The 24,447-nt window shown below is 47.6% G+C and overlaps 1 protein-coding gene across 2 annotated transcripts; it reads right to left on the bottom strand.

Annotated features, from left to right (window-relative positions):
* Nucleotides 1-2,259: 2,259 nt before the first annotated feature.
* On the bottom strand, nt 2,260-24,180 carry LOC110260088 (eukaryotic translation initiation factor 3 subunit C). 2 transcript variants are annotated; one of them, XM_021088039.2, is made up of 21 exons: nt 24,071-24,180; nt 23,844-23,983; nt 21,757-21,822; nt 21,471-21,660; nt 20,658-20,783; nt 20,412-20,466; nt 20,193-20,302; nt 19,688-19,815; nt 13,862-14,021; nt 13,388-13,491; nt 12,803-12,944; nt 12,489-12,614; nt 12,277-12,370; nt 11,281-11,471; nt 10,842-11,066; nt 5,495-5,858; nt 3,138-3,297; nt 2,972-3,037; nt 2,796-2,883; nt 2,541-2,703; nt 2,260-2,444 (listed from the first exon to the last, which is right to left on the bottom strand). In XM_021088039.2, the coding sequence occupies exons 2-21, from the start codon at nt 23,942-23,944 to the stop codon at nt 2,362-2,364; spliced, it is 2,742 nt and encodes a 913-aa protein (XP_020943698.1). In that variant the 5' UTR covers nt 23,945-23,983; nt 24,071-24,180; the 3' UTR covers nt 2,260-2,361. The 2 variants fall into 2 exon arrangements, with proteins under 2 accessions (XP_020943698.1, XP_020943699.1); XM_021088040.2 differs by having other exon boundaries at nt 24,120-24,180.
* Nucleotides 24,181-24,447: the final 267 nt, after the last annotated feature.

The following is a 24,447-nucleotide window of genomic DNA, read 5'->3' as shown; positions in this document are numbered from 1 at the left end:
TGGATCCTTAGCCTGCAGTCCCGGGGCTGGGACCGAAACTGTGTCCTGGCGCCGCAGAGACGCTGCAGATCCTGTTGTGCCACAGCAGGAACTGTCCTGTATTGTGTTATCATGCAAGGTCACTGTATTTTATTAAGTGCCTTTCCTGCATCAGTTGAGCTGTTCACATGTTTCTCTCTGCTCCATGAATGTCGTGTTATTACATTGAAGCCTCTTATGCCCGAACCACCCTAACATTTCTGCAGTGTCCATTCAGTCATGATGTATAACCCTAGTATGCTGATTCAGTTTGCTCATATTTTGATGAGGATCTGCTAAGAACTTCTTTCTCAAAGTTTTTTTTTTTTTTTTTTTTTTTTTTTGGCCAAGCGTGTGGCACACGGAAGTTCCCAGGCCAGGGATCTAACCCACACAAGTGACCCAAGATGCTGCAGCGACAATGCTGGATCCTTAACACATGGAGCAAGGCTAGGGATCAAACCCTGTGTATTTTGTTTCTGCAAGTCCGAAGCATTGAGACTTCATGAGATGGCCCTGGATTGAGTCTCTAGATGACCTCCTGCACATACTCCACAAACACTTTACATCAACCACACTATTCTTTTTTCCTTTCATGCTTCACACATGCTTTTTCTTTTGCCTACATTGATGCTTTGCAAATGTGGTAAAAGACCATTAAAAAGAATTTCAAATCTACTGTGGATGAATACTTTTTTTTTTTTTGTCTTTTTGCCTTTTCTAGGGCCGCTCCCGCAGCATATGAAGGTTTCCAGGCTAGGGGTCTAATCGGAGCTGCAGATGCCAGCCTACACCACAGCCACAGCAACTCGGGATCCGAGCCTCGTCTGCAACCTACACCACAGCTCACAGCCACGCCGGATCCTTAACCCACTGAGCAAGGCCAGGGATGGAACCCTCAACCTCATGGTTCCTAGTCGGATTTGTTAATCACTGAGCCACAACATAGATGAATACTTCTGAAAACACAACACACACAAATTACACAAGTTAGAAAAATGATCATGTGCTTATGTATCAGAGCAATGGCACAGCTTCTCAGGGCTTTTTTTTTTTTTTTTTTAAGGGCCACACTCATGACATATGGAGGTTCTCAGGCTAAGAGTTGAATAGGACCCATATCTGCTGACCTACACCACAGCCACAGCAACAGGGATCCAAGCCATGACTTTGACCTACACCAGAGCTCATGGCAATGCTGGATCCTTAACTCACCAAGCGAGGCCAGGGATCAAACCTGGATCCTAGCCAGATTTGATACTGCTGAGCCACAACAGGAACTCCAGGGCTTACTCTTAATCACGGTGCCTGTTTTGTTATAACACGCCAAGTGCGGATCCAAGGATGAAACGTCACACACATGGGTCTAGACTAACGCTCCCTGCCTGGTGCACCATCACCCATCCACTGCAGCGTCCATTGCTACCGCCTCCACTATGCCCTCCCTGACATTTTTTTTTTTTTTTTTTTTTTTTTGTCTTTTTTGCTATTTCTTGGGCTGCTCCCACAGCATATGGAGATTCCCAGGCTAGGAGTCTAATTGGAGCTGTAGCTGCCAGCCTACGCCAGAGCCACAGCAATGTGGGATCCGAGCAGCATCTGCGACCTACACCACAGGTCATGGCAACGCCGGATCGTTAACCCACTGAGCAAGGGCAGGGATCGAACCCACAACCTCATGGTTCCTAGTCGGATTCGTTAACCACTGAGCCACGACGGGAACTCCCCTCCCTAACATTTAAACCCCAGTCACATCCTGTTCAATATCATCGACCACCTTAAAAAACACATATTTGTTTTTTTGACATTTCTTGGGCTGTTCCCGTGGCATATGGAGGTTCCCAGGCTAGGGGTCGAATTGGAACTACACCCACTGGCCTACGCCAGAGCCACAGCAATGCAGGATCTGAGCTGCATCTGTGACCTATGCCACATCTCATGGCAATGCCGGATCCTTAACCCACTGGGTGAGGCCAGGTATCGAACCCAAAACCTCATGGTTCCTAGTCAGATTCGTTAACCACAGCGCCACGACAGGAACTCCAAAAATACCCCTCTTATAACTTATTGCATGTTATTACAATTTTCCTGTCAAATGTCACAGGGCAGCAGGCGCCTTGAAGTCAGGGAGACATGCAAGTCATCTTTGCATCCTGAGCCTTGTGCCTGTCAGGTGGTAGAAGCTTAGAAACCCAATTGGCAAAGAAATGCATCCAACACACATCTGGAGACGAGCAGAAATGTGGCAACTCTAAATAGACCTTTAATGACTGGGGCGTGGTTTGGGACCTAAAGGCAGAAGGGTCTAGGGCACTGGAGACGGAAGTCAAGCGACCAGGAGGATCAGTAGGCTGTCTGAGACTGCTGCTGGCGGTAGCCGCCCCGGCGCATGTAGCCCTCGTTTTTGCGGTAGCCGTCCTTCTGGTCTGGAGGAGAGAGGCGGGGAGGGCAGGGGTGAATGCCAGGGGAGAGGCAGAGGGGGAACAGGGCCCCGGAAGGGCAGAGGGGATGGAGGTGCTCACCTCGGAAGTAGCCGCCGTAGGTACCCTGCTTGTGGTCAAACACCCGCTCGTTATTTTCCACCAGGCTGCCCAGCTTCTCAGCCAGCTGCAGGGCCAGGTTCTGCTGGGCCGTGGGCTCCGTGCGGTGCATCACCACCGTCTGTGTCGGCTGGTCCAGCGAGGCCTACCGGAGTGAGGCGGAGGAAGGCACAGGTCAGACCCCTCCACTCCAAACTCCCCGAGAGTCCGCCGGCCGCGGCCCCGCCCGGCCCTCACCATCAGCTCCTCGTTGATGATCATCTTGCTGATGATGGAGTGCACGGTGGGCAGGTCCAGCTCGAACATGTCGGACAGCGTCTCCATGCTGCGGAGGAAGCAGGCCGAGAGCACGGGGCAGTCGGGACCCTTGTCCCCACAGCTGGGGCTCCTGTGCCGCCCCGGCCCCATCCTACCTGATGGAGTCGTAGACGCTGCTGTAGGTGAAGAGGTAGGTCCGCAGGGACTCCTCCTGGATCTTCCTGCGGGAGGAGGGAGGAAAGCAGGACATGTTCAGGGAAGCAGTCCCTGAAGGAAGGGGTCTCGTCTTCCCCACCCACCGGGGCCCCCCTCGCCGCTCACCTGACCAGCATGGTTCGGACTTTGTCGGCCTCCGGGAAAAGGTCCCACACTTTGCCATTCATCTTCTCGTTGATGATAAAACTATGGCAGGTCTTCCAGTCACCCATCTTCATGGCCTTGGAGGCAGCGACCACATGTTCCCTCATTGACTCGGGGGGACCTGAAAGGTGGGCAGTGAGGCAGGGCCTGGCAAAACCTGGGACGAGGGCTCCTGCCCCAGAGCGCTGTTGCAGGAGGAACCCAGGCCAGGAGAGCAGACAAGCAGACTGAGCCGCGCTGAGCTCGCTGTGAAGCGGCCAAGTGACTGTACAAGTCACTTAATGTTAGAACAAATCTATTTATGGAGTTCCCGTCGTGGCGCAGTGGTTAACGAATCCGACTAGGAACCATGAGGTTGCGGGTTCGGTCCCTGCCCTTGCTCAGTGGGTTGACGATCCGGCGTTGCCGTGAGCTGTGGTGTAGGTTGCAGACGCGGCTCGGATCCTGTGTTGCTGTGGCTCTGGCGTAGGCCAGTGGCTACAGCTCCGATTCGACCCCTAGCCTTGGAACCTCCATATGCCGCGGGAGTGGCCCAAGAAATAGCAAAAAGACAAAAAAAAAAAAAAAAAAAAAAAAAAAAGAATAAATCTGTTTACATTCAGACTAAACCAGTCCCATGATGTGCCGCAGGGGACTGGTGAACTGAAGACGTTGATAAAAGGCAGTGGGTACCTTTATGCCTATTTTCCTAGGAAAGGGTCCACAGCTCTTATTAGATTCTTACAAGGTTTACAGACCTACTTTTGGCTCCACTGCAGGCAGTAATAGAGAGAGGCAGGGAGGTGACCCAGAGAGTCCTAAGACATGCTGGATACACACATTTGCACTGGAAGTTTCCCAATTAAAACAAAAAGTAGGCTGTTCCCTTCATGGCTCAGTGGTTAATGAACCCGACTAGGATCCATGAGGATGCAGGTTCGATCCCTGGCCTCGCTCAGCGGGTTAAGGATCTGGCATTGCCATGAGCTGTGGTGTAGGTTACAGACGTGGCTCGGATCCTGCATTGCTGTGGTTGTGGCATAGGCCAGCAGCTACAGTTCCAATTGGAACCCTGGCTTGGGAACTTCCATAGGCCGCCCCTGAGAACGGCCCTAAAAAGCAAAAACAAACAAACACAAAAAATACCAAAAAGTAAAGCATCACTAACTACACAGCCCAAACAAAATTTGCCAAGAGTGTACCTGCACTTAACAGGACCACATACACACACACAACTGGCAGAGGACTAATGAGTGAGGGGATATGGCTGTAGACAGCAGGCTTTGCTCACTCGCCAAGTCCTTCTGTGCACCAGTCTCATAGGAAGGGCACAGTTCAAATTCTCTTCCTGGTGAAATCACAACTTAACGCACCTCTGGACTGAAGGTCCAGATCTTTCAAAAGGGATCAAAAGAACCACTGTTAGATTCTTGAACGCCAAAGGTCTAACTGGTTAGCAGAAAAATAATGTGTACGAAAGGGAAAAAGAGGAAAAATGTCAAAGAGGCACATATTAGCTGTGTTGTGTTAATCTCGGATAAAGTCACTTAACTTCTGCCCTTTCGTTCCTTAATCAGGAAAAAGGGGGTAGTAATAGTATTTGCATCTACTCCCGAAAAACAAATGCAATTTTATAAAACAATTATAACAGGCAGAAAAAAATACTATGAAGTTTCTATCAACTAAAAAAGGATTGTTGAGGAGTTCCCACTGTGGCTCAGTGGAAAAGAACCGGACTAGGATGCAGGTTCGATCCCTGCCCTTGCTCAGTGGGTTAAGGATCCAGCATTGCCGTGAGCTGTGGTGTAGGCTGCAGAGGCAGCTCAGATCCCGCGTTGCTACGGCTGTGGCGGCACCTATAGCTCTGATACGGCTCCTAGCCTGGGAACTTCCACATGCTGCAGGTGGGGCCCTAAAAATTCCTAGGAAAAAAACAAACAAACAAAAAAAACAACCAAAAAAAAAAAAACCCCCAAAAGTTGGAATCGGAGAGCCTAACTTCGTGACGAAGGAGGCTGGACTTTATTCAGTGAGGGACTTGTGAAGGTGCTGGGGGTGTTTAACATCCTACTCTTGGAAGATAATGCTGCCAACTACGGACTGAAGGAAAGAAGAAAGGACAGAAGGCAGGGAGCTTAACCTGAAAGCAAAGACAGCGTGTCCCATGGTCAGAGACTACGGAGACTACTGAGTAAAAACGAGGCTTTTACACCATACCTGGACATGCCAATAAATCAAATGGAGCCGTCTTGTGAGAAAGTGACCCCCCCTTAGCTTCTCAACCTTCAATCAAGGAACAAACAAGCAAAGTCGGCTGCACTCCAGAGCCCCACACTCACCCAGCAAGGGCTGTCGCTCGCCCACCCGCAGCTGGTGATGGAACTGCTTGCTGATCATGCGTCTGCGGGCATCGCTCTCGTGGGCGGCCATGTAGGGGATCTCCAGCAGCATGGCCGACACCAGGTACACGCACTCCAGCAGCTCCAGGTTTATGTGCAGGTGGAAGGGCACCTGCCGGCGCCGCTCCACCTTCTCCTGCTCCTGGTTTCGCTCCTGCAGGCTGCGCAGCAGCAGGCCCTGGCCTAGAAGCTCCTTGGCCCGGCCGCTTGACTGGATGTCCAGCAGGGCGTTGTGGGCATCCTTGGTCAGGCCCTGGCGGAAGGCACAGATGCCCAGCTGCACCATGGTGCGGTTGTACAGGATCTAGGGGCAAAAGGCAATGCAATCAGTGGTGACAGCCACGAGGCAGGTCTTTCATTCATTCAACAAAGAGACATTGAGCTCTAGAACAACACAGACCAAGTTCCCCCTTCTGTGCAGCTTACACTTTATGGACAGGGGTGTGGAGGACAAAACAACCGTAATATGTAGGTGGCAACTTATACTACAGAGAAAAGTAAAGCAGAACAAGGAGGAGGGAGTTTGTATGGTGCTGATGGTGGAGGAACTTGTAATTTTATGTTGGAGTACTACAGAAAGCCTCATTTTGAAGTTGTTGTTTTTTTTTTTTTTTTTTGTCTTTATGTCTTTTGTTGTTGTTGCTGTTGCTATTTCTTGGGCCGCTCCTGCAGCATATGGAGGTTCCCAGGCTAGGGGTTGAATCGGAGCTGTAGCCACCGGCCTACGCCAGAGCCACAGCAACACGGGATCCGAGCTGAGTCTGTAACCTACACCACAGCTCACGGCAACGCCGGATCGTTAACCCACTGAGCAAGGGCAGGGACCGAACCCGCAACCTCATGGTTCCTAGTCGGATTCGTTAACCACTGCGCCACGACGGGAACTCCTGTTTCTTTCTTTTTTTTAAAGGGCTGCATCTGCGGCATATGGAAGTTCCCAGGTTAGGGGCTGAAGCAGAGTTACAGCGCCAGCCTATGCCACATCCACAGCAACACCCAGAGTCAAGCCTTATCTGTAACCTATGCCACAGCTAGCGGCAACGCTGGATCCGTAACCCACTGAGTGAAGCCAGGGATCAAACCAGCATCCTCACGGCTTGTTTACACTGAGCCACAATGCAAACTCCTAAGGGGATGTTTAAAAGTAAATACCAAGAAATGGCAAAAAGGCCCCGGGGAAGAACTGTATTCAAGGAACAAGGAGCACAGTACGGCTAAAACTGGTAAAAGATGCCATCAGAAACTGGAGGCTGGGCAAGCACAGGGCCTTGTAAGCCACATTAAGGATTTTAAGGTGGGGAGTTCCTGTCGAGGCTCAGTGGTTAACGAATCCAACTAGGAACCATGAGGTTTTGGGTTTGATTCCTGGCCTCGCTCAGTGGGTTAAGGATCTGGTGTTGCTGTGAGCTGTGGTGCAGGTCGCAGACTTGGCTTGGATCCTGTGTTGCTGTGGCTCTGGTGTAGGCCGGCGGCTACAGCTCCGATTAGACCCCTAGCCTGGGAACCTCCATAAGCCACGGGAACGGCCCTAGAAAAGGCAAAAAGGCAAAAAGACAAAAAAAAAAAAAAAAAAAAAAAAAAAAAAAAAAAAAAAGGATTTTAAGATGGGAAACCAGGAGTTCCCATCGTGGCTCAGTGATTAACGAATCCGACTAGAAACCATGAGGTTGAGGGTTCGATCCCTGGCCTCGATCAGTGGGTTAAGGATCCGGCATTGCCGTAAGCTGTGGTGTAGGTTACAGACGAGGCTCGGATCCTGTGTTGCTGTGGCTCTGGTGTAGGCTGGCAGCTATGGCTCCGATTTGATCCCTAGCCTGGGAACCTCCATAAGCCCCCAGAGCGGCCCAAGAAATGGCAAAAAGACAAAAAAAAAAAAAAAAGGAAACCAGAGGAAGACTTTGATAAATAAGTGATATAAAGTGACTGTGTTAACAGAGTTACTCTGGCTGCTGTATTAAGAACAGCCTGAGGGATATGAGGGCAGAAGCAGAGAGAAACCAGGAAGATGGTGGCGGCTTAGACCAGAGAGTAGCAGTGGAAGTGATGTGGATTTTATTTTATTTTATTTTTTTAAGGGCCACACCCGTGGCATATGGAGGTTCCCAGGCTAGGGGTCCAAATGGAGCTGTAGCTGCTGGCCTAGGACACAGCCACACCAATGCCAGATCTGAGCCACATCTGTGACCTACACCCACAGCTCACAGCAACACCGGGTCCTTAACCCACTGAGCGAGGCCAGGGATCGAACCCGAAACCTCATGGTTCCTAGTCAGATTCGTTTCCACTGCACCACGACAGGAACTCCCAGATGTGGATTTGAAACACAAATGGCTAGGCAATCAGATGTGGTATGTGAGAGAAAAACAAGAATCAAGGACGACTCCAAGGCTCTGGTCTAGGCTAGGGAAAATCGGACTTGTCAATAACTAAGACAGGGAATATTGTAGGTACTGTGGATTTTGGTGAGGAAAAAAGACCAAGTCTTTACTGACAACAGAAATACAGAGGTCAGTGTCAGTCATGAACAAAGAGCCTTAAAAAATAATAGTAAGCAGAACCCAGCAATATATAAAAGAGTTAACACAGCATGACCAAGTAGGAGATATCTCAGGAATGAAAGGCTAGTATAAAAATCTAAAATTATGGTTATTCACCATATGAACAGAATAATGGGGTATTAACTGCATTATTTTAATAGATGCAGAAAAAGATTTTACAAAATTCAACATCTACTAAGGATAAAAATTCTCAGCCAACTAGCGTCAGAAGAGAACTTCATCAGTCTGAGAAAGTATACCTAGAAAAATACTACAGGTGACATTTTTTTGGTTTGTTTTTGGTTTTTTTGGGGGGCCACACCTACACCATAAGGAAGTTCCCAGGTTAGGGGCTGAATTCGAGCTGCAGCTGCCGGCCTACACCACAGCTCACAGCAACATCGGATCCTTAACCCAATGCGTGAGGCCAGGATCAAACCTGCGTCCTCATGGATGCTAATCAGATTCATTTCTGCTGAGCCATGATGAGAGCTCCACCAGTTAACATTCTTAATGGTGAAATGTTCACTGCTTCCCTGCTAAGACTGGGAACAAGGCAAGTCTGCCCTCACTACTATTCAACACCAAGTATTAGAGATTTGAGTCATCACAATATGGCAAGAAAGAATTTAAAAAATCATAAAGATTGGCATAGTAATAAAACTATGTGCAGATGATTAATTCAATAAAACATGTTAAGGCATCTATAAACACACTAGACCCAATAGAGTTGTGCTTGTGACCACTGGGGATTGGTTCCAGGACCCCCCCATGGACACCAGAGTCTGTATTTGCTCGAGCCTCTTACATGAAACAGTGTAGTATTTGTATGTAACCTACAGCGCATCCTTCCATATAGCAATCACCACTAGATTACTCATGACATCTCAAATGATATAGATACTAGGTAAATAGTTACCAGTCAAGGCAAATTTGTTTTTTGTTTTTTTTTTTTTGGGAACTTTAATTTTTGTCCCCCAAAATATCTTCAATCTGCAGTTTGCTGAATCTGTGAATATGGAGGGCCGGACTGTAAGCGAATTTAACAAATGAAGGATTCATGGACAATATAAAAAAATTAACTAGGGGAGCTCCTGTTGTGGCCTAGTGGAAACGAATCCAACTAGGAACCATGAGGTTTGCAGGTTTGATCCCTGGCCTCACTTGGTGGGTTAAGGATCCGGTGTTGCCATGAGCTATGGTATAGGTTGCAGATGCGGCTCGGATCCTGCGTTGCTGTGCCTGTGGTGTAGGCCAGCGGCTGCAGCTCTAATTTGACCCCTAGCCTGGGAACCTCCACGTGCCTCGGGTGTGGCCACCAAAAGCCAAAAAAAAAAAAAAAAAAAAAAAATTAACTGGGAGTTCCCGCTGTGGCACAGTGGGTTAAGGTCGCTGTGGAAGCATGGGTTCAATCCCTGGCCCAGCACAGTGGTTAAAAGGATCCAGCATTGCCATAGCTGTGGCTAGGGTTTAATCCCTGGCCCAGAACTTTCGTATGCCCTAGGTGTAGCCAAAAAATAAATTTTTTTTTTAAAATAGGAGAGGGGTAAAAGTTGTACAGACATGTCATGAAAAACACATACAAAGGGCCAATATTTTAAAAGTAGTCAATTTCAAAAATTACAGAAATACAAACTAACAGCAAAATGAGATACCACTAGACAACAATAAATATGGCAAATATTAAAACGACAAACAACTAAATATTCATAAGGAACACAAACATTATTAGTAAGAGTGTAAAATGGTATAATCACTTCTGAGTTTCTTACAAAACTCAACATACACCCACACTATGATGTAGCAACACCACTCTTAAGTAGCTGCCCAAGAGAAAACATACATCCACTCCGACTTGTATATTTATATATATGTGACCCCAACAGCTTCATTTATAACCCTCAACTGGCTGAGGTAGCTACCAAGAAGAAAACCATTTAAGAACAATGGAATAAAAAAGAACAAACAGTAATGCTATTCAAAAATCACCACTAGTGGAGTTCCTGTCGTGGCTCAGTGGTTAACGAATCTGACTAGGAACCGTGAGGTTGCGGGTTCCATCCCTGGCCTCGCTCAGTGGGTTAAGGATCCGGCATTGCCGTGAGCTGTGGTGTAGGTTGCAGACGCGGCTCTGATCCTGCGTTGCTGTGGCTCTGGTGTAGGCCGGCGGCTACAGCTCTGATTGGACCCCTAGCCTGGGAATCTCCATATGCCACAGGAGTGGCTCAAGAAAAGACAAAAAGAAAACAAAACAAGTCACCACCAGAGAGGCTCACTAAATGTTTTACACATAAATATCTCATAACTGTTTTAAACATGCATTTGCAGGATCTACTCTTAGACAGAGCTTGAATATTCCTCTATAAAAATGTGCTCGCAATACTGCCACATACAAAACTGTATGTCCCAACACACATCACACTGCCTCTGGGTCCCTGTCTCTCCTCTCAGTTTAAGTCTCTTAAAATGTCTTTTCAACTTTTTAAATAAGACAACCTCCTAATGCTCCTAACCAGACACACACAAGGTATAATACATAGCTAAACCCAAATCTCTGCCCCAGAGGATTCTGTTAACATGCAGAGGAACAAAGAATGCTGCTGGCATCTGGGAAGGACCAAGGGTCTCCCTATACTGCATTAGCCAGACAGATGGCTGATCTGATTGAGTCGCTTTGCCTCAACAGAGACAGGACAGGGGCCTGGCCCTCCCTTTACCACCAGGGCCAGAGCGCCTCCTTCCCGTCCTACCTGTACGGGCGGGTCCGAGTGCTGAATGTTGTCTTGGAGGTGGCTCATGAGCATGAGGTCCCGGGCCTGGTACCAGCGGGAGTGCAGGGCATGATGGTAGATGTGGCAGAGGATGGCGCACGTGCGGATGCGGTCCGTGCGGTCCTTGGCGTAGATGTATTTGCACAGTCTCTCCATCAGCACGGCTGAGTCCTCGCCCTCATTTTCGGCCTGGTCTTGCTCAGACTGGAGGGGCAGCAGGGGGTGAGGGTGGGAGCGCAAAGACAATGGTTCTAAGGGGCTCGGACTCCTTCCAGCCTCATTCTAGTCCCTCTGTGTTTGTCCTCCTGCCCTCAAGGTCCCCAGGGGTGAGAGATCTGCCAGCAGTCTTACAGACATGCAGGACTGATGGACACACCCCCTCGCCTCGGGCACAATGGCCCAGCAGCCAAGCACGCACCTTTGAGGAGCCCTCAGGCGGGGTAAGCTGCCGCTGATGGGCTTTGTAGTCAAACTTGTAGTAGGTGTGGAGAATGCGCCTCAGGTAGATGCGGCAGATCTCCTCGGTGGTGCCCTTCTCCTCCAGGTAGCGCTGCACACGCTCGATGATGGCGCACACCTGCGCCTCGTCCTTCAGGTGCTCCACGTACTCTGGGGGGCAGAGCACCCACTCTCCGCTCAGCCCCGCGCCCGGGCTCGCCCAAGCACACGCGTCTCATCAATCCAATTCCCTCTGTGTTTTCTGTACCCACCAGAGACGCTGACTCACTGCACCCTGAAAACATCCTCCTCTCCTGGGACTCGTCAGGCTCACTCTCTAGTCCCCCTCCGTCTGCCCCCGATGAACGCCCCCTTCAGCCCCCCTCACCCAATTCGGATTGAACCTCCAACAGGCCCAAGCCGCAGATGCCTTCTTTAACCATTATTGAAAGCGGCCACCACTCCAGTCACCCTGTCACAGGCCCCTATTTGCCCTTCTAATGCACACTTTACGTAATCTACAATTACTTTCTTCCTTTATTTGAACTTTCTCCCGCACCAAAAACGTAAACTCCCTGACTGTGAAGGCCCTAGGCGTCTTGTTCATCACTATGCCCTCGCCCTCAAGGCAGTGGGCACTCACATGACACTGCGCAAATGTCCTCTATTTCCCCAGCCTAATGCCTCTGATCCAAGCTCCACAAGCCAAGTGGACAGAGATCACATAATGACAGTTCTCAAAACAGCAGACAATAGCATCCCCTGGGAACATGTTAGAGATGCAAAATTTGGGGCCCCACCCAGACCTACTGAAACAGAAGCTATGGGAGTGGGACCCCGTATCTTAAAGAGGCCCTGAGGTGTGAATGCTGGGTAAGAAAGGGCTGGCTTTCCAAACATTCTCATTTAGTATAATACTTGGTCTGAATCCCTCACTGTTCCCCTCACTGATGCCCATGGTTTTGCTCGAGCTCACCTTGGGAATGAGGATCGGTATTTTGCATTATCTTGGTAAATTCTTCATCCATTCGTTCCACCAGAGTTAGGATACAGCCACGGACACGCAGCGGCTGAAGAAAAGGCAAAGGAGTACATCAGTTAGTCCAGATTTCAGCCCCAGACGTCGACCCTTCGTCTCCAAAGCAGGTACCAGAGACCTCCTATTAGCCTGCCAAACCCCTTCTTTACCTGGTCAGCATTATGCAGGTTCTCACTCTCTTCCAGAATGTTCTCTCCAACAAAGATATTGGGGTTTGCAAACAGGATGTCCATCAGCTCATTGATGCAGTCCAGGCACTTCTGCCACATCTCGGGCTGCCAAAAGATCAGAGGGCAGTCAGAGTTGTGAAGGTGCGACAAGCAGATGCCTCCAAAGAGTCCGTCACCAGGAATCCAAGGGCCTTCAACACCAAGACTGCTTTCACAGCCCTTGCGTTTTAAGACACCAGGCACCTTCCCCCGACCCACCAGCTCCACCCTGGGATGCCCATCACTGCCCTTACCTTCATGTACGTGGCCAGGTTGGGGTTGTAGTCATAGAGAGAGGCGATGATGTTGAACTTGATCTTGACGATGACCCCCTCCCCCAGGTTGTTTTCAGAAGCAATCTGAACCAGCAGCTGTAGCATCTCAATCTGCACTGCGCTGGAGGGGCACAGAGTTGGGTGAGGCATTGGAAACAAGCTGAGAAGCTTCTTCCTGTCTCCAGCACACCCTCTTCCTATGAGTAAGGCAGCCTCATTCCCGATACCCTCCCCTAGCCTCGCCACCTGTATACCGGCTTCTCCTTTATAAAGTCCAACAGAAACGACCCATAATGCTTAATACCATCCTCGCTAGTCACTGAATAACTAAAGATGAGAATTATTCCCATCTTACAAATGGGAAAACAGCCCCCAAAGGTTAAGTGACTGATTTAAGGTCAAAGAGAATGTAAATAGCAGGGCACGGACTGGTGTTCCAAGCACACCATTCTTCCTACTGTGGACCTCCCCAGACAGCTCTATTTCCCCACCAACCTCCACCCTGTGTCTCGAGAAAAAGAGCTTTCACTCTGTAATCCCACAGTCCAGGCCCAAGAATCTTACCGATCAGTTCCCTTCTTCCCTCTGGCCTGTAGGATCTCATTCAGTTTCTTGATGACAACAGCATGGGTGATCTCGGTTCCCTTGGCAAACATTTTTGGTTTCTCCTAAACAACAAACACCTTATCATGTGCAAGTCAACAAGGAACGCATTCTTTTTTTTTTTGTTTTGTTTTTGATAGGGCTGCACCCACAGCATATGGAGGGTCCCAGGCTAGGGGTTGAATCAGAGCTACAGCTGCCAGCTGACGCCACAGCCACGTAGGATCCAAGCCGTATCTGCCACCTACACCACAGCTCATGCCAATGCCAGATCCTTAACCTACTGAGCAAGGCCAGGGATGGAACCCGCAACCTCATGGTTCCTAGTCGGATTTATTTCTGCTGCGCCATGGCGGGAACTCCAAGGAACCCATTCTTGCTTTTAATTTTTTCCCCAAATTGTTTCCCAGTTCATTTGAATTCTCAAATCCTCACCTTAACCAGGGGCACTCCACCTCGGACCCTTTCCCACTCCCCGCCTTCATTGTCCTCCTCTTCCTCATCCAGGCGCTTGGATTTCCTATCGTGCTTCTTCTTGGCTTTGTCCTCCCGTTTCTTCTCGGCCGCCTTCTTGTCCTCCTCTGTGGTGGGGGCCCTGCCAGGAGACAGGGGAGATGATGAAAGATCAGCCCTCTCTCCACCTCTGAGGCCTTTTCCTCCTGTGAACTTCCTTTTTTCCTCCAACTAGTCCTGGGCCCAAGTCACACTCTACAAGAATGACCTATGGTTAACTATAACCATAACCAAAGCAAAGACTACTAAGCCAGACCACTTATCAAGGTCTGTCACTACACTACACTGAGACAGTCTTATGAAGGGAAAAGCATGGCCTGGTCTAATAAGATAGAGGTGCTGACTAGGCCACCGCAGACACAGAAAGAGCCTGTCATTTTGCTCCACAACTAAATTCTAAGGTTTTCCAGAGAATCAATAAGCAACATAATTGTTTAGTACTAGTTGCTCTGTCCAAACTAATCTTTTTCTTTTCTTTTTTTCGGCCACGATCATAGCACTCGAGAGTTCTCAGGCCCAGGATGGAACCCACAACACAGAAGTGACAACACTGGATCCTGAAAAGCTAGGCCACCAGGGAACTCCCAGACTAATCTTTTATCTTTTATTTTTTCAAGTACTGCTCTATTTTATTTGGCTGTGCCTGCGGCATATGGCAATTCTTGGGCCAGGGACTGAACCCATGCCACAAGCAGCAACCCAAGCCACTGCAGTGACAATGCCAGATCCTCAACTTGCTAAGCTACCAGGGAATTCCACAGACTAATCTTTTTATCGGCAACCAACCAATCTATTTAAAACCAGTATTTGGAAAAAAAAAAAAAAAAAAGCGGAAAAATTCTTTGTGTTCCTGAGGCTGGCTGCTTTCCTTCAACTTCCTCTCCTTTCTTAGGACAACTGATTAATATAAATTCTCACTTCATGAAATTCTAACTGAAAGACCTAAGACTTGGCTTGAACTCTGCCCCACAACAGATTATACCTGGTATATTCATTCACATATTAGAAATCATCAGAAAACTAATGTTTATGTCTTCTGCTATGGACCTGACAGATGCACACCTCTCTTCTAGAAGGACAACACCAGATACACCTCTACCTAAATACACAGCTAAGAAACTGAAGACACGAGGAGACACCAAGAGAAGTTAACCCTACAACTACGCCCTACCCCTCAACCACAACCACTGACCTACAGCCCCTAGACATCCACCTTGCTTTAGGATCCTAACAATGGACATCCAGCCCCACCAGAGATCCCTCCTGAGATTCAGTTCTAAAAAAGGCCTCCAGAAGCAGATAACTCTTAGAAGCAGATGGCATCTCTGCAAGATTCCATAGATCAAGCCCATCAGATATAGACAACTTCCTCCCCAAACCTTCCGATCAGGATTCATAATCCAGACAACCATGTGTTTTATTACGAGTATTCCTCCTCTTTTAACTTCTTTTAAATCAGTTAAACATTATCCAAGTTTCAAAACAAAAATCTTGGTTGCTCACTGTTAGAGGAGACTATCAAGAGAATGTGCCCACAGGCTGCCTTGAGAGCTGGTTGACTCAAGAGCTGGAGCTAGGGTACTGGAGGCTCCTTACTCCCTCCCCTCCTTGGTACACTGCAGCTCAACAATGCCACCTTAGGAGCCACTTCAAGGATGCAGCCTTGGGAGAGCAACATATTGAGACCATCTGGAGTTTCCATCGTGGCTCAATGGAAACGAATATGACTAGTATCCATGAGGACGCAGGTTCGATCCCTGGCCTCGCTCAGTGGGTTAAGGATCCAGCATGGCCATGACCTGTGGTGTAGGTTGCAGATGTGACTTGGATCTGGCATTGCTGTGGCTGTGGCGCAGGTCAGCAGCTACAGCTCCAATCTGACCCCTAGCCTGGGAACCTCCATAGGTCTCAGGTTTGGCCCTAAAAAAAAGCAACAAAAACAAACAAACAAACAAACAAAATACATGTTGAGACCATCTGGACTCAGTATGTGAACCAACCCCATTACAGCCTCTACACAAACTGTTAAGATTCTGGCAGATGGGTCTGGAGGCTACCCAAGACAAGTGAGTTCCCTTCTTATTACACCTGTCACCTACCAACCTGGAGTAGCCTGCCTCCTTCTTTGGTCTCTTCTCAGTGTATGGAGCCAGTTTCAGATTTTACTAGGGAGCTCCCAAGGTTGCAAACCAATCCTCCCATCTGATTAAGAGCCCAGCACAGTAACTTATCAAAAAGGGGTCCAAGATACTAGATTCCATTGGTTTGTACTTCAGAATTACTACCCCAACTACAAATTTAGAAACACAAATAACTGATCTATAATCTATCTCTAATATGGTCCAAATAACAAATAATTTAAACATTTTAGCTACAAACTAACATACATTCCTTATAAGAACCCAAAATAGAACTTACCTCCAATACTAGTCAGCCAAGGCTAATAAATAAATTGCACAATAAATAACATCTTATTGTACCTGGATAAATACTTTGGAAAAAACAAATCAATTAAGAACAAAGCCACTTGATTAAAAGTTCACTAAACTGATTCTTTTTTTTTTTTTTTTTTTTTTTTTGTCTTTTTGTTGTTGTTGTTGTTGTTGCTATTTCTTGGGCCGCTCCCGCGGCGGCATATGGAGGTTCCCAGGCTAGGGGTCCAATCGGAGCTGTAGCCACCGGCCTACGCCAGAGCCACAGCAACGCGGGATCCGAGCCGCGTCTGCAACCTACACCACAGCTCACGGCAACGCAGGATCGTTAACCCACTGAGCAAGGGCAGGGACCGAACCTGCAACCTCATGGTTCCTAGTCGGATTCGTTAACCACTGCGCCACGGCGGGAACTCCTAAACTGATTCTTAAAGACATTCTCCTAAATAGGCCGACCCTGATTAGAAGATTAAACCAAATAAAGATCCTAAATGGGAGTTCCCTAGTGGCCTAGCAATTAAGGAGATTAAGGATTCAGTGTGGCTACTGCTGTGCCTGGAGTTGATCCTTGGCCTGGGAGCTTTTTGTATGCTGTGGGCACAGCCAAAAACAAACAAAAAAACCCCTACAAAACCCTAAGTGTTTCTTATACCTGTGACTGTCCTCTATTTTCTGCCCAAACCCACGATATAATATCCAGGAGGTATAAAGTTGCTACACAACCTTATAATCCCACATCAAAGAGACTGAAGCTCTTGAGATTAAACTCATTCCTTCATGTGCCTGTTCTGACCAAAAGATCAAAGCTGAGAAATTCTGATGAGAGAAGGAGTACAGACTGGCTGAATATCCATATTAAGGATGAAAAAGGATGGAGATGGTAAAAAAGGAATACTGGCAGTCACTATAAGCCAGTCATAAACACACACCTGTCATGTTTCTAAATCCATTAACAACTGAAATTGCCCTGGCTGGCTTAGAAAGCTAATAAATTCACACACACAAATATGCAAACGGAACCCCATGTTCTCACCACTACCTGTGGTCTTCCCCTCTCCCTGCTTCTCTTACATAAACTCTCAATCTTCAAAACTTGTTATACAAGTAAAGTACCACTTCTAAATTATTCTTGACACTACAAGGCCATAAACTCTTAAGGTCAGTAAGGCCTTTGAGGATCCCACTGTTAACTCAACTCTTGACCTCTGAAATTTTAACTAAACCTAAGTTTAGATTTGGGGTTGGGAGTGTCAAGTGGGGTTAGGTATACGAAGTACAATTTCACAGATTAAAAAAATATATCAGGAGTTCCCATAGTGCCACAGTGTAAGCGAATCCCACTAGGAACCAGGAGGTTTTGGGTTTGATCCCTGGCCCTGCTCAGTGGGTTAAGGATGTGGCGTTGCCGTGTGCTGTGGTGTAGGTCGAAGACGCGGCTCGGATCTGGCATTGCTGTGGCTCTGGTGTAGGCTGGCAGCCATAGTTCCGATTGGACCCTCGCCTGGGAACCTCCATTAGCCTCGGGTGCAGCTCTAAAAAGCAAATAAAATAAAATATAAAAAATATATATCAAGTGCAATCTCTAAGATGAAAAATAATGAAGATAGGACTAACCTTAAAATAACAGTCCAAGTGGAAGAGAGCCAAAGCTCTCCCAACCAAATATATGAATCCATTTATATAAAATTCTAAAAAAGGCCAACTTAACTAGTGATAGAAGGAGTTAAAAAAAAAAAAAAAAAAAAAAAAAAAACCCAGTGAGGGAAAGCAAATCAGTGGCTACTGAGGGAAAGTGAGGCAGGAGGGAAGGTTTACAAAGGGGCATAAAGAAATTTTTAGGAGTGATGGATTTTATTTATTCTGATTGCAGTGATGGTTTCATAAGTGTAAACATGTCCCAACTTATCAAACTGCTAACTTTATTTCTTTAGGGCTGCACCCATGGCATATGGAAGTTGCCGGCCAGGCTAGGGGCTGAATCGGAACTATAACTGCCAGCCTACACCACAGCCACAGCAACTCCAGATCCAGGCCGTATCTTGGATCTACACCACAGCTCACAGCAACGCTGAGTGAGGCCAGGGATCAAATCCAAATTCTCATGGATACTAGTCAGGTTCGTTTTCCCTGTGCCACAACGGGAAACCCCCAAATTGCTAACTTTAAATATATATGCAGTTATTATGGCAATACCTCAATACAACTATTAAGAATTTTTAAACAAAAAGATAAATAGAAAGCATATTAATGAGATAGTAAGAACAAGACCAAATACATTAATAATCACAATAAATGTAAATGAACTAACCTGCATAGATTAAAAAGCCAAAGAGATCAAGTTTGGAGATGGGGTGATGGTCGCACAACCATGTGAGTGTACTGTGTACTTAAAAATGATTAAAATGGTAAATTTTATGTTATGTGTGGCACCATTAAAAAGAAAAAGTAGAAATGTTCGTGATTAAAAAGAAAAAAAAAAAAAAACCCAACTGTGTTTACAAGAGACACTCCTTTTCTTTTCTTTCTTTTTTCTTTTTTTGTCTTTTTCTAGGGCTGCACCTGCGGCATATGGAGGATGCCAGGCTAGCGGTCTAATCGGAGTTGTAGCCGCTGGCCTACACCAGAGCCACAGCAACTCGGGATCCGAGCCCCCATCTGCAACCTACACCACAGCTCACGGCCACGCCAGTATCCTTGATGACGGGCTCAAACACCACCCCATTTTACAGATGAGAAAACTGAAGGCTAGAAAGGTTAAGTAGCTTATCAAACATCACCGTTAATCAGCATCAAAGAGAGAAAAACACTTAGTCCACATGCAGGAAGTAATTTCATGGTTAAACATTTGGACACTGTAGCCTTCAAATCCCATCCTCAGGGCACATTAGCTGCAAGACCTTAGCCAACTAAGATACTTGACTCTGAGAGCCCTGGGTTGGCCTCCACAACCTAAAAAGACTGGGGCGGGGCAGGGGGAAGGGAGGAATAGGGGAATAAGAGATACAAACCACTAGATATAAGCTGAAAGGACAGCTTGTACACACAGCCACAAGGATAAGCCACAACATGAAGAATATAGCCAATATTTCATAATCTACAAACGAAGTATAACCTTTAAAAATTATGAATCACTATGTTGTATACTTAAAACATATATTGCACAGCAACTACAGTAAACAATTTTCAAATGCAAAAATAAATACTGAAGTGGAATACATAAATAAAAGGACTCCACGGAAGGAGCAACAACTTTCAAGATGATGAAAGGCTTCCTAACTCTTCCCACTGGAGCCCGAGACACCATTCCTTTCCTTACTTTTTAAGGAATCTGGAAGCCAGCACAGTCTGTTTCCCTTCTTCCTCCTCTGAGTCTGAATCAGAAGATGTGGAACCTGTGTCCCAATCTTCATCATCTTCTGAATCTTCGGAGTCCTCATCTTCATCCTTAGAGGGAAAAAGGTCAGGAGAGAGACGATGGGAAGACTGACTGGCTTTCTGCTCTTTCTGCTGACACAGGTTTCAGATATTCTCAGGGGCAGAATCAGGCTATGAGGAGCTGGACTGGGCCCCAAGACCCAGAGAGAAGTGGGGACCTGCTCCAGGGACACACAGTTCCCCGGGGGCAGAGCTGGGCTCAGACTAGTTCTTTAGATGCCAGGTCACTCAGTGCTCTCATCTAAGAGGCAATCTGTTCCCAGACCAGACTTGGCTAAACATGACCCCTGCCAACCACAGGGACCTGGGAGTCTTTTCTTCTCCCAGGAGACCCAAGAATGGTTCACAGCAAACAAACCAGCCCTCAGTCTAGCTCTGGCTCTTACCTCCATTTTTTTGAGGAACTTCCGACTCTCCCCAGAAGGAGCTTCTGATTTCTTCTTTAGGAAGGTGGCAGCACTGACCCCATCATCGTCCTCATCCTCATCCGAAGAGCCTGGTGGGAAAGGGGAAAGAAAAGGGTGAAGACCTGAATGGCCACCGAGGAAACCCCTAACCTTAGACATCCAAATCATCTGCAATGAAGGGTCTCCCCCCCCTCCTACCTTCTGAATCTTCCTCATTCTTCTCAGCATCCTCATCCGCAGACTGCTCAGGGTTCTTGACAAGAGAGAAACGAGAGAACGATTAAGGATGTCTGCCAACCAGTATCCCGTCTCATCCCCTCCGCCCCACCGAGCTTTGTCATGATTCTTTCTCCAGTCATGCCTCCCACTTGCAAATGCTTCTGATGTCTCAGCCATGCGATCTCAGCTCCCACACGTCAGCAAGTCGCTCTCCAGCACCCCCACCTGCTTGTAATTTGTAATATGGGACTCAAAATCCCGGTTGTATTTTCGGATCTTCTGGCGCAGGGTGCTCAGGGCCTTGGCGTTATTCTTGTTCATCTTCTTCTTCCCTTCCTTATCTTCCCACAGCTGAAGGAACGAACAGGAAAGAAAGGGCCAACAGGGACCTGAGATTAAGGAGTGTTCCTTGAACTTCAGGCTTCGCCATGACTCTTGAGTCTTGGTATCTATACACCATCTGTATCACTTACCACCAGCTCTACCTGTTAACTTATGTGGTGTTTTTTTTTTTTTTTTTTTTTTTTGGTCTTTTTGCCTTTCCTAGGGCCGCACCCGAGGCATATGGAGGTTCCCAGGCTAGGGGTCTAATTGGAGCTGTAGCCACCGGCCTACACCACAGCCACAGCAACGCGGGATCCAGGCCGCTTCTGCGACCCACACCACAGCTCACGGCCATGCCGGATCCTTCACCCACTGAGCAAGGCCAGGGATCAAACCTGCAACCTCATGGTTCCTAGTCAGATTCGTTAACCACTGAGCCACAACGGGAACTCCTAACTGTGTTTAATGATCCTTTATGTATACCACGAAAAGTACCAAACCACACAAGAGATATAATTCAGAAGTAAGCACAATTAAAATCCATAGCAGAAAAACAGTCCTTCTCCTCATTTTGTCCCCTGGTTTTTTAGGTCCTGGGAAACTCTATCTGGCAAACAACTCAGAGAAAGCATGATCTCCCGGTGTGGGATAAGAGAAAGCCCCAGGTCCACGATCCCCTTCTGGATCCCCACCCTGCACCCACTCAAATCACACCTCATTAAGGTAGTCCTCCAGGTCAGCCAAGATTCGGATATAGAACCGGGGGACACCTTCCTTGTCCACAATGCTCTTCGCTTTCCCATATGCTTTTCCCAGGAGCTCAAACTCTTCCAGGCACTTGGTGACATCCCGAATCTTCATGGCATTACGGATGGTCCGGATAAGGTTGGTCAGTTCCTCAAACCTGGTTTGAGAGCCCAGTACCACATTGGACTTGCCCACCATCAGCACTGTGTTTTCCAGAGAGACTCCCCATCACCCAGCTGCCCCACGGCCTCACCTCTTATCCTTGGCGCTTCGGACAACTCTCTTGGTATCTTCTTCATCTTCACTCAGCAACAACGGTCTGTTTGGAAGGAAGAGACACCATTAACTAGCATTCTTAGCTCCAATCTTCCCAAAAGATTTCTACTCCAAAAAAACAAAAAAAAAAAGGAGTTTCTATCATGGCACAGTGATTAACGAATCCAACTAGGAACCATGAGGTTGAGGGTTAGATCCCTGGCCTTGCTCAGTGAGTTAAGGATCTGGTGTTGCCATGAGCTGTGGTGTAGGTCGCAGACCCGGCTTGGATCCCACGTTGCTGTGGCTCTGGCGTAGGCCAGTGGCTATAGCTCTGATTAGAAGCCTAGCCTGGGAATCCCCATATGCCGCAGGTGTGGCCCTAGAAAAGACCAAAAAAAACAAAGACCAAATGATTTCTGTTACTCTTCTTGGATGGGGCAGGTAAAAGTGAATCACTCAGGCCCATTCCAACCACACTCACCTTGTTTTATTCTTCCTCTTCGTAGCTTCATTGTAGGGAACTAACAATCTTTTTTTTTGCTTTTTAGGAATGTGCCCGTGGCATATGGACGTTCCCAGGCTAGGGGTCCAATTGGAGCTGCAGCTGCTGGTCTACACCAGAGCCATAGCAAAGCAGGATCCGAGACAGCTCATGGCAATGCCAGATCCTTAACCCATGAGCAAGGCCAGGGATCGAACCTGTGTCCTCATGGATGCTAGTCAGAGTCATTAACGGCTGAGCCATCACGGGAACTCCGGAACTAACTCAATCTTTAAAGCACACTTCAAGTAAGGCCTTTTGTCAGCTGTTGTAATGCATACAAAATGACCATTTCCAGCCTCTCACACAAGCAGAGGTATTTACTATGTCAGAAAATTAACCATGTAAAGACACAAACCACTAAAAACTACTAAAAGAAGGTGAGGAAAAGGCTACAATGAAGGGAAAGGAAAGTGATATCTGAACTAAGTCCTAGGAAGCAGTATTTCCCAGACTGTGAACACCCATGAGTAAGAAAAGAGTCTCAATGGCTTTAACACCTCCATTGCTAGTATTTTTCCTTAATAAATAAACATCAGACCACAGACAGCATTCAACTGGCAACAATATCTTTTTTTGTCCGTCTTAGTAACTTTCCAATTATTTCCAATTTTGTAGCAAGTGAGGTTGGTTTTTCCACTTAAGACATGAAATCATATTCACATGGTACGTGTGTGTATCCTTTTTTTTCTTTTTAAAAAGTGAGTTTTATGCTGAAACAAGACTTTGAAGTGGTAGGAATAGGAATTCCCATTGTGGTCCAGTGGAAACAAATCCGACTAGGAACCATGAGGTTGCGGGTTTGATCCCTGGCCTTGCTCAGTGGCTTAAGGATCCGGCGTTGTCGTGAGCTGTGGTGTAGGTTGAAGATGCGGCTTGGATCTGGCATTGCTGTGACTCTGGCGTAGGCCTGCAGCTACAGCTCCGATTAGACCCCTAGCCTGGGTACCTCCATATGCCTCGGGTGCGGCCCTAAAAGGACAAAAGACAAAAAAATAAAATAAAAAATAAATAAAATAAATAAAAATGAAGTGATAGGAATATACATTCTTAATCACAGGTATGTGCCAAAAAAAACAAAAAAACAAAAAAAACTGAAGGTGGCATTTGTATGACACAAGTTTGAGAAGCAACATTCTACTGTTCCAAAAGGAGAAAAAAAGTAGTTTGCAGAGATGGGAGAAGGGTATGTAGGTGGAGGTAAACAACAGGGAACTACTAACAGATGTTTAAAAACTTAAGAGCCACATCAAAGAATTCTTAATATCTGAGGTTTCTTGCTAAATGCAACAGACCCAACCAGTGGGAAAACCTCTCCTCCAAGACTCTATCCTTTGCCCGGTGGGTGGATTCCCACAATTCACAGCACCCTAAGCCGTTAAGGTTGTCCCTCCAACACTGCTCCAGTCTCTTAAACTCTGAACATCCTTGGTACCCGCTCTCACCGCCACCACCTCCATTCCCCTCCCACATACACGGCCTTCCATAGCCTGCCGCACCCCCCCCCCCGAGTGGTTCCCATGCCGCAGGCCCCTACTCACTGTTTGCCGTAGTTACCCCCAACAGGTTTGGTGACAAGCTCCTCCCCGGACAGGGACGACTCGGACTCGCTGTCCGAACCGGTGGTAAAAAACCGCGACATGGCGACGGCGCTGAGAAGCTGCGGCGGACGCGGCTGGACCTACGGAAAAGCCCGAAAGTCACGGGCCACAACAACGGGCCCGGGCCGCCACTCCCCGACCCCGACCCACACCGTCCCAGCACGCACCCTGACTGAAGTTTCGCTCCTCCAAGCACGAGGCCCAAGAAATAGTTACCAGCTGAGCTCGCGAGTCACACCGCGGAGCCGGGACCGCGGAAACGCGCAGAGGAGAAGGCGGGACCCTTGCGTCACTTCCGGGGGACGCCGACGAACTGTACTGCTTGACTACAACTCCCAGATGCCCTCGCGCCACGCAAGGGGCGGGATTCGGCCTGATGTAACCTTGGCGGGGAGGACGCCACCTAGAGATTCTCCCAAGCGACCCGCTTTGCTGTCGGGTTTTATTGCTCACAGATGCCAACCATACCTCTGACCCATGGAGTAAGAATCTCAGGACCAGGAGTTTCCTTTTTTAACGTCCACGCGATGCTGATAAGATACAA

Source organism: Sus scrofa, chromosome 3 (assembly GCF_054392235.1).
Source record: "Sus scrofa isolate SSC_HxYL_T2T_F1_AM1 chromosome 3, Sscrofa_HxYL_maternal_Yorkshire_Landrace_v2.0, whole genome shotgun sequence".
Lineage (NCBI taxonomy): Eukaryota > Metazoa > Chordata > Mammalia > Artiodactyla > Suidae > Sus > Sus scrofa.
The sequence above is the reverse complement of the archived record's forward strand: the minus strand, read 5'-3'. Positions and strand labels throughout refer to the sequence as shown.

Coding starts and splice junctions, on each gene's coding strand:
- LOC110260088 (XM_021088039.2), bottom strand. CDS start 23,944: ATGTCGCGGTTTTTTACCACCGGTTCGGACAGCGAGTCCGAGTCGTCC. Junction 11,067..11,280: donor CGCCTGAGGGCTCCTCAAAG/GTGCGTGCTTGG, acceptor CTGCCCCTCCAG/TCTGAGCAAGACCAGGCCGA. Junction 3,038..3,137: donor GTCCGAACCATGCTGGTCAG/GTGAGCGGCGAG, acceptor CTCCTCCCGCAG/GAAGATCCAGGAGGAGTCCC.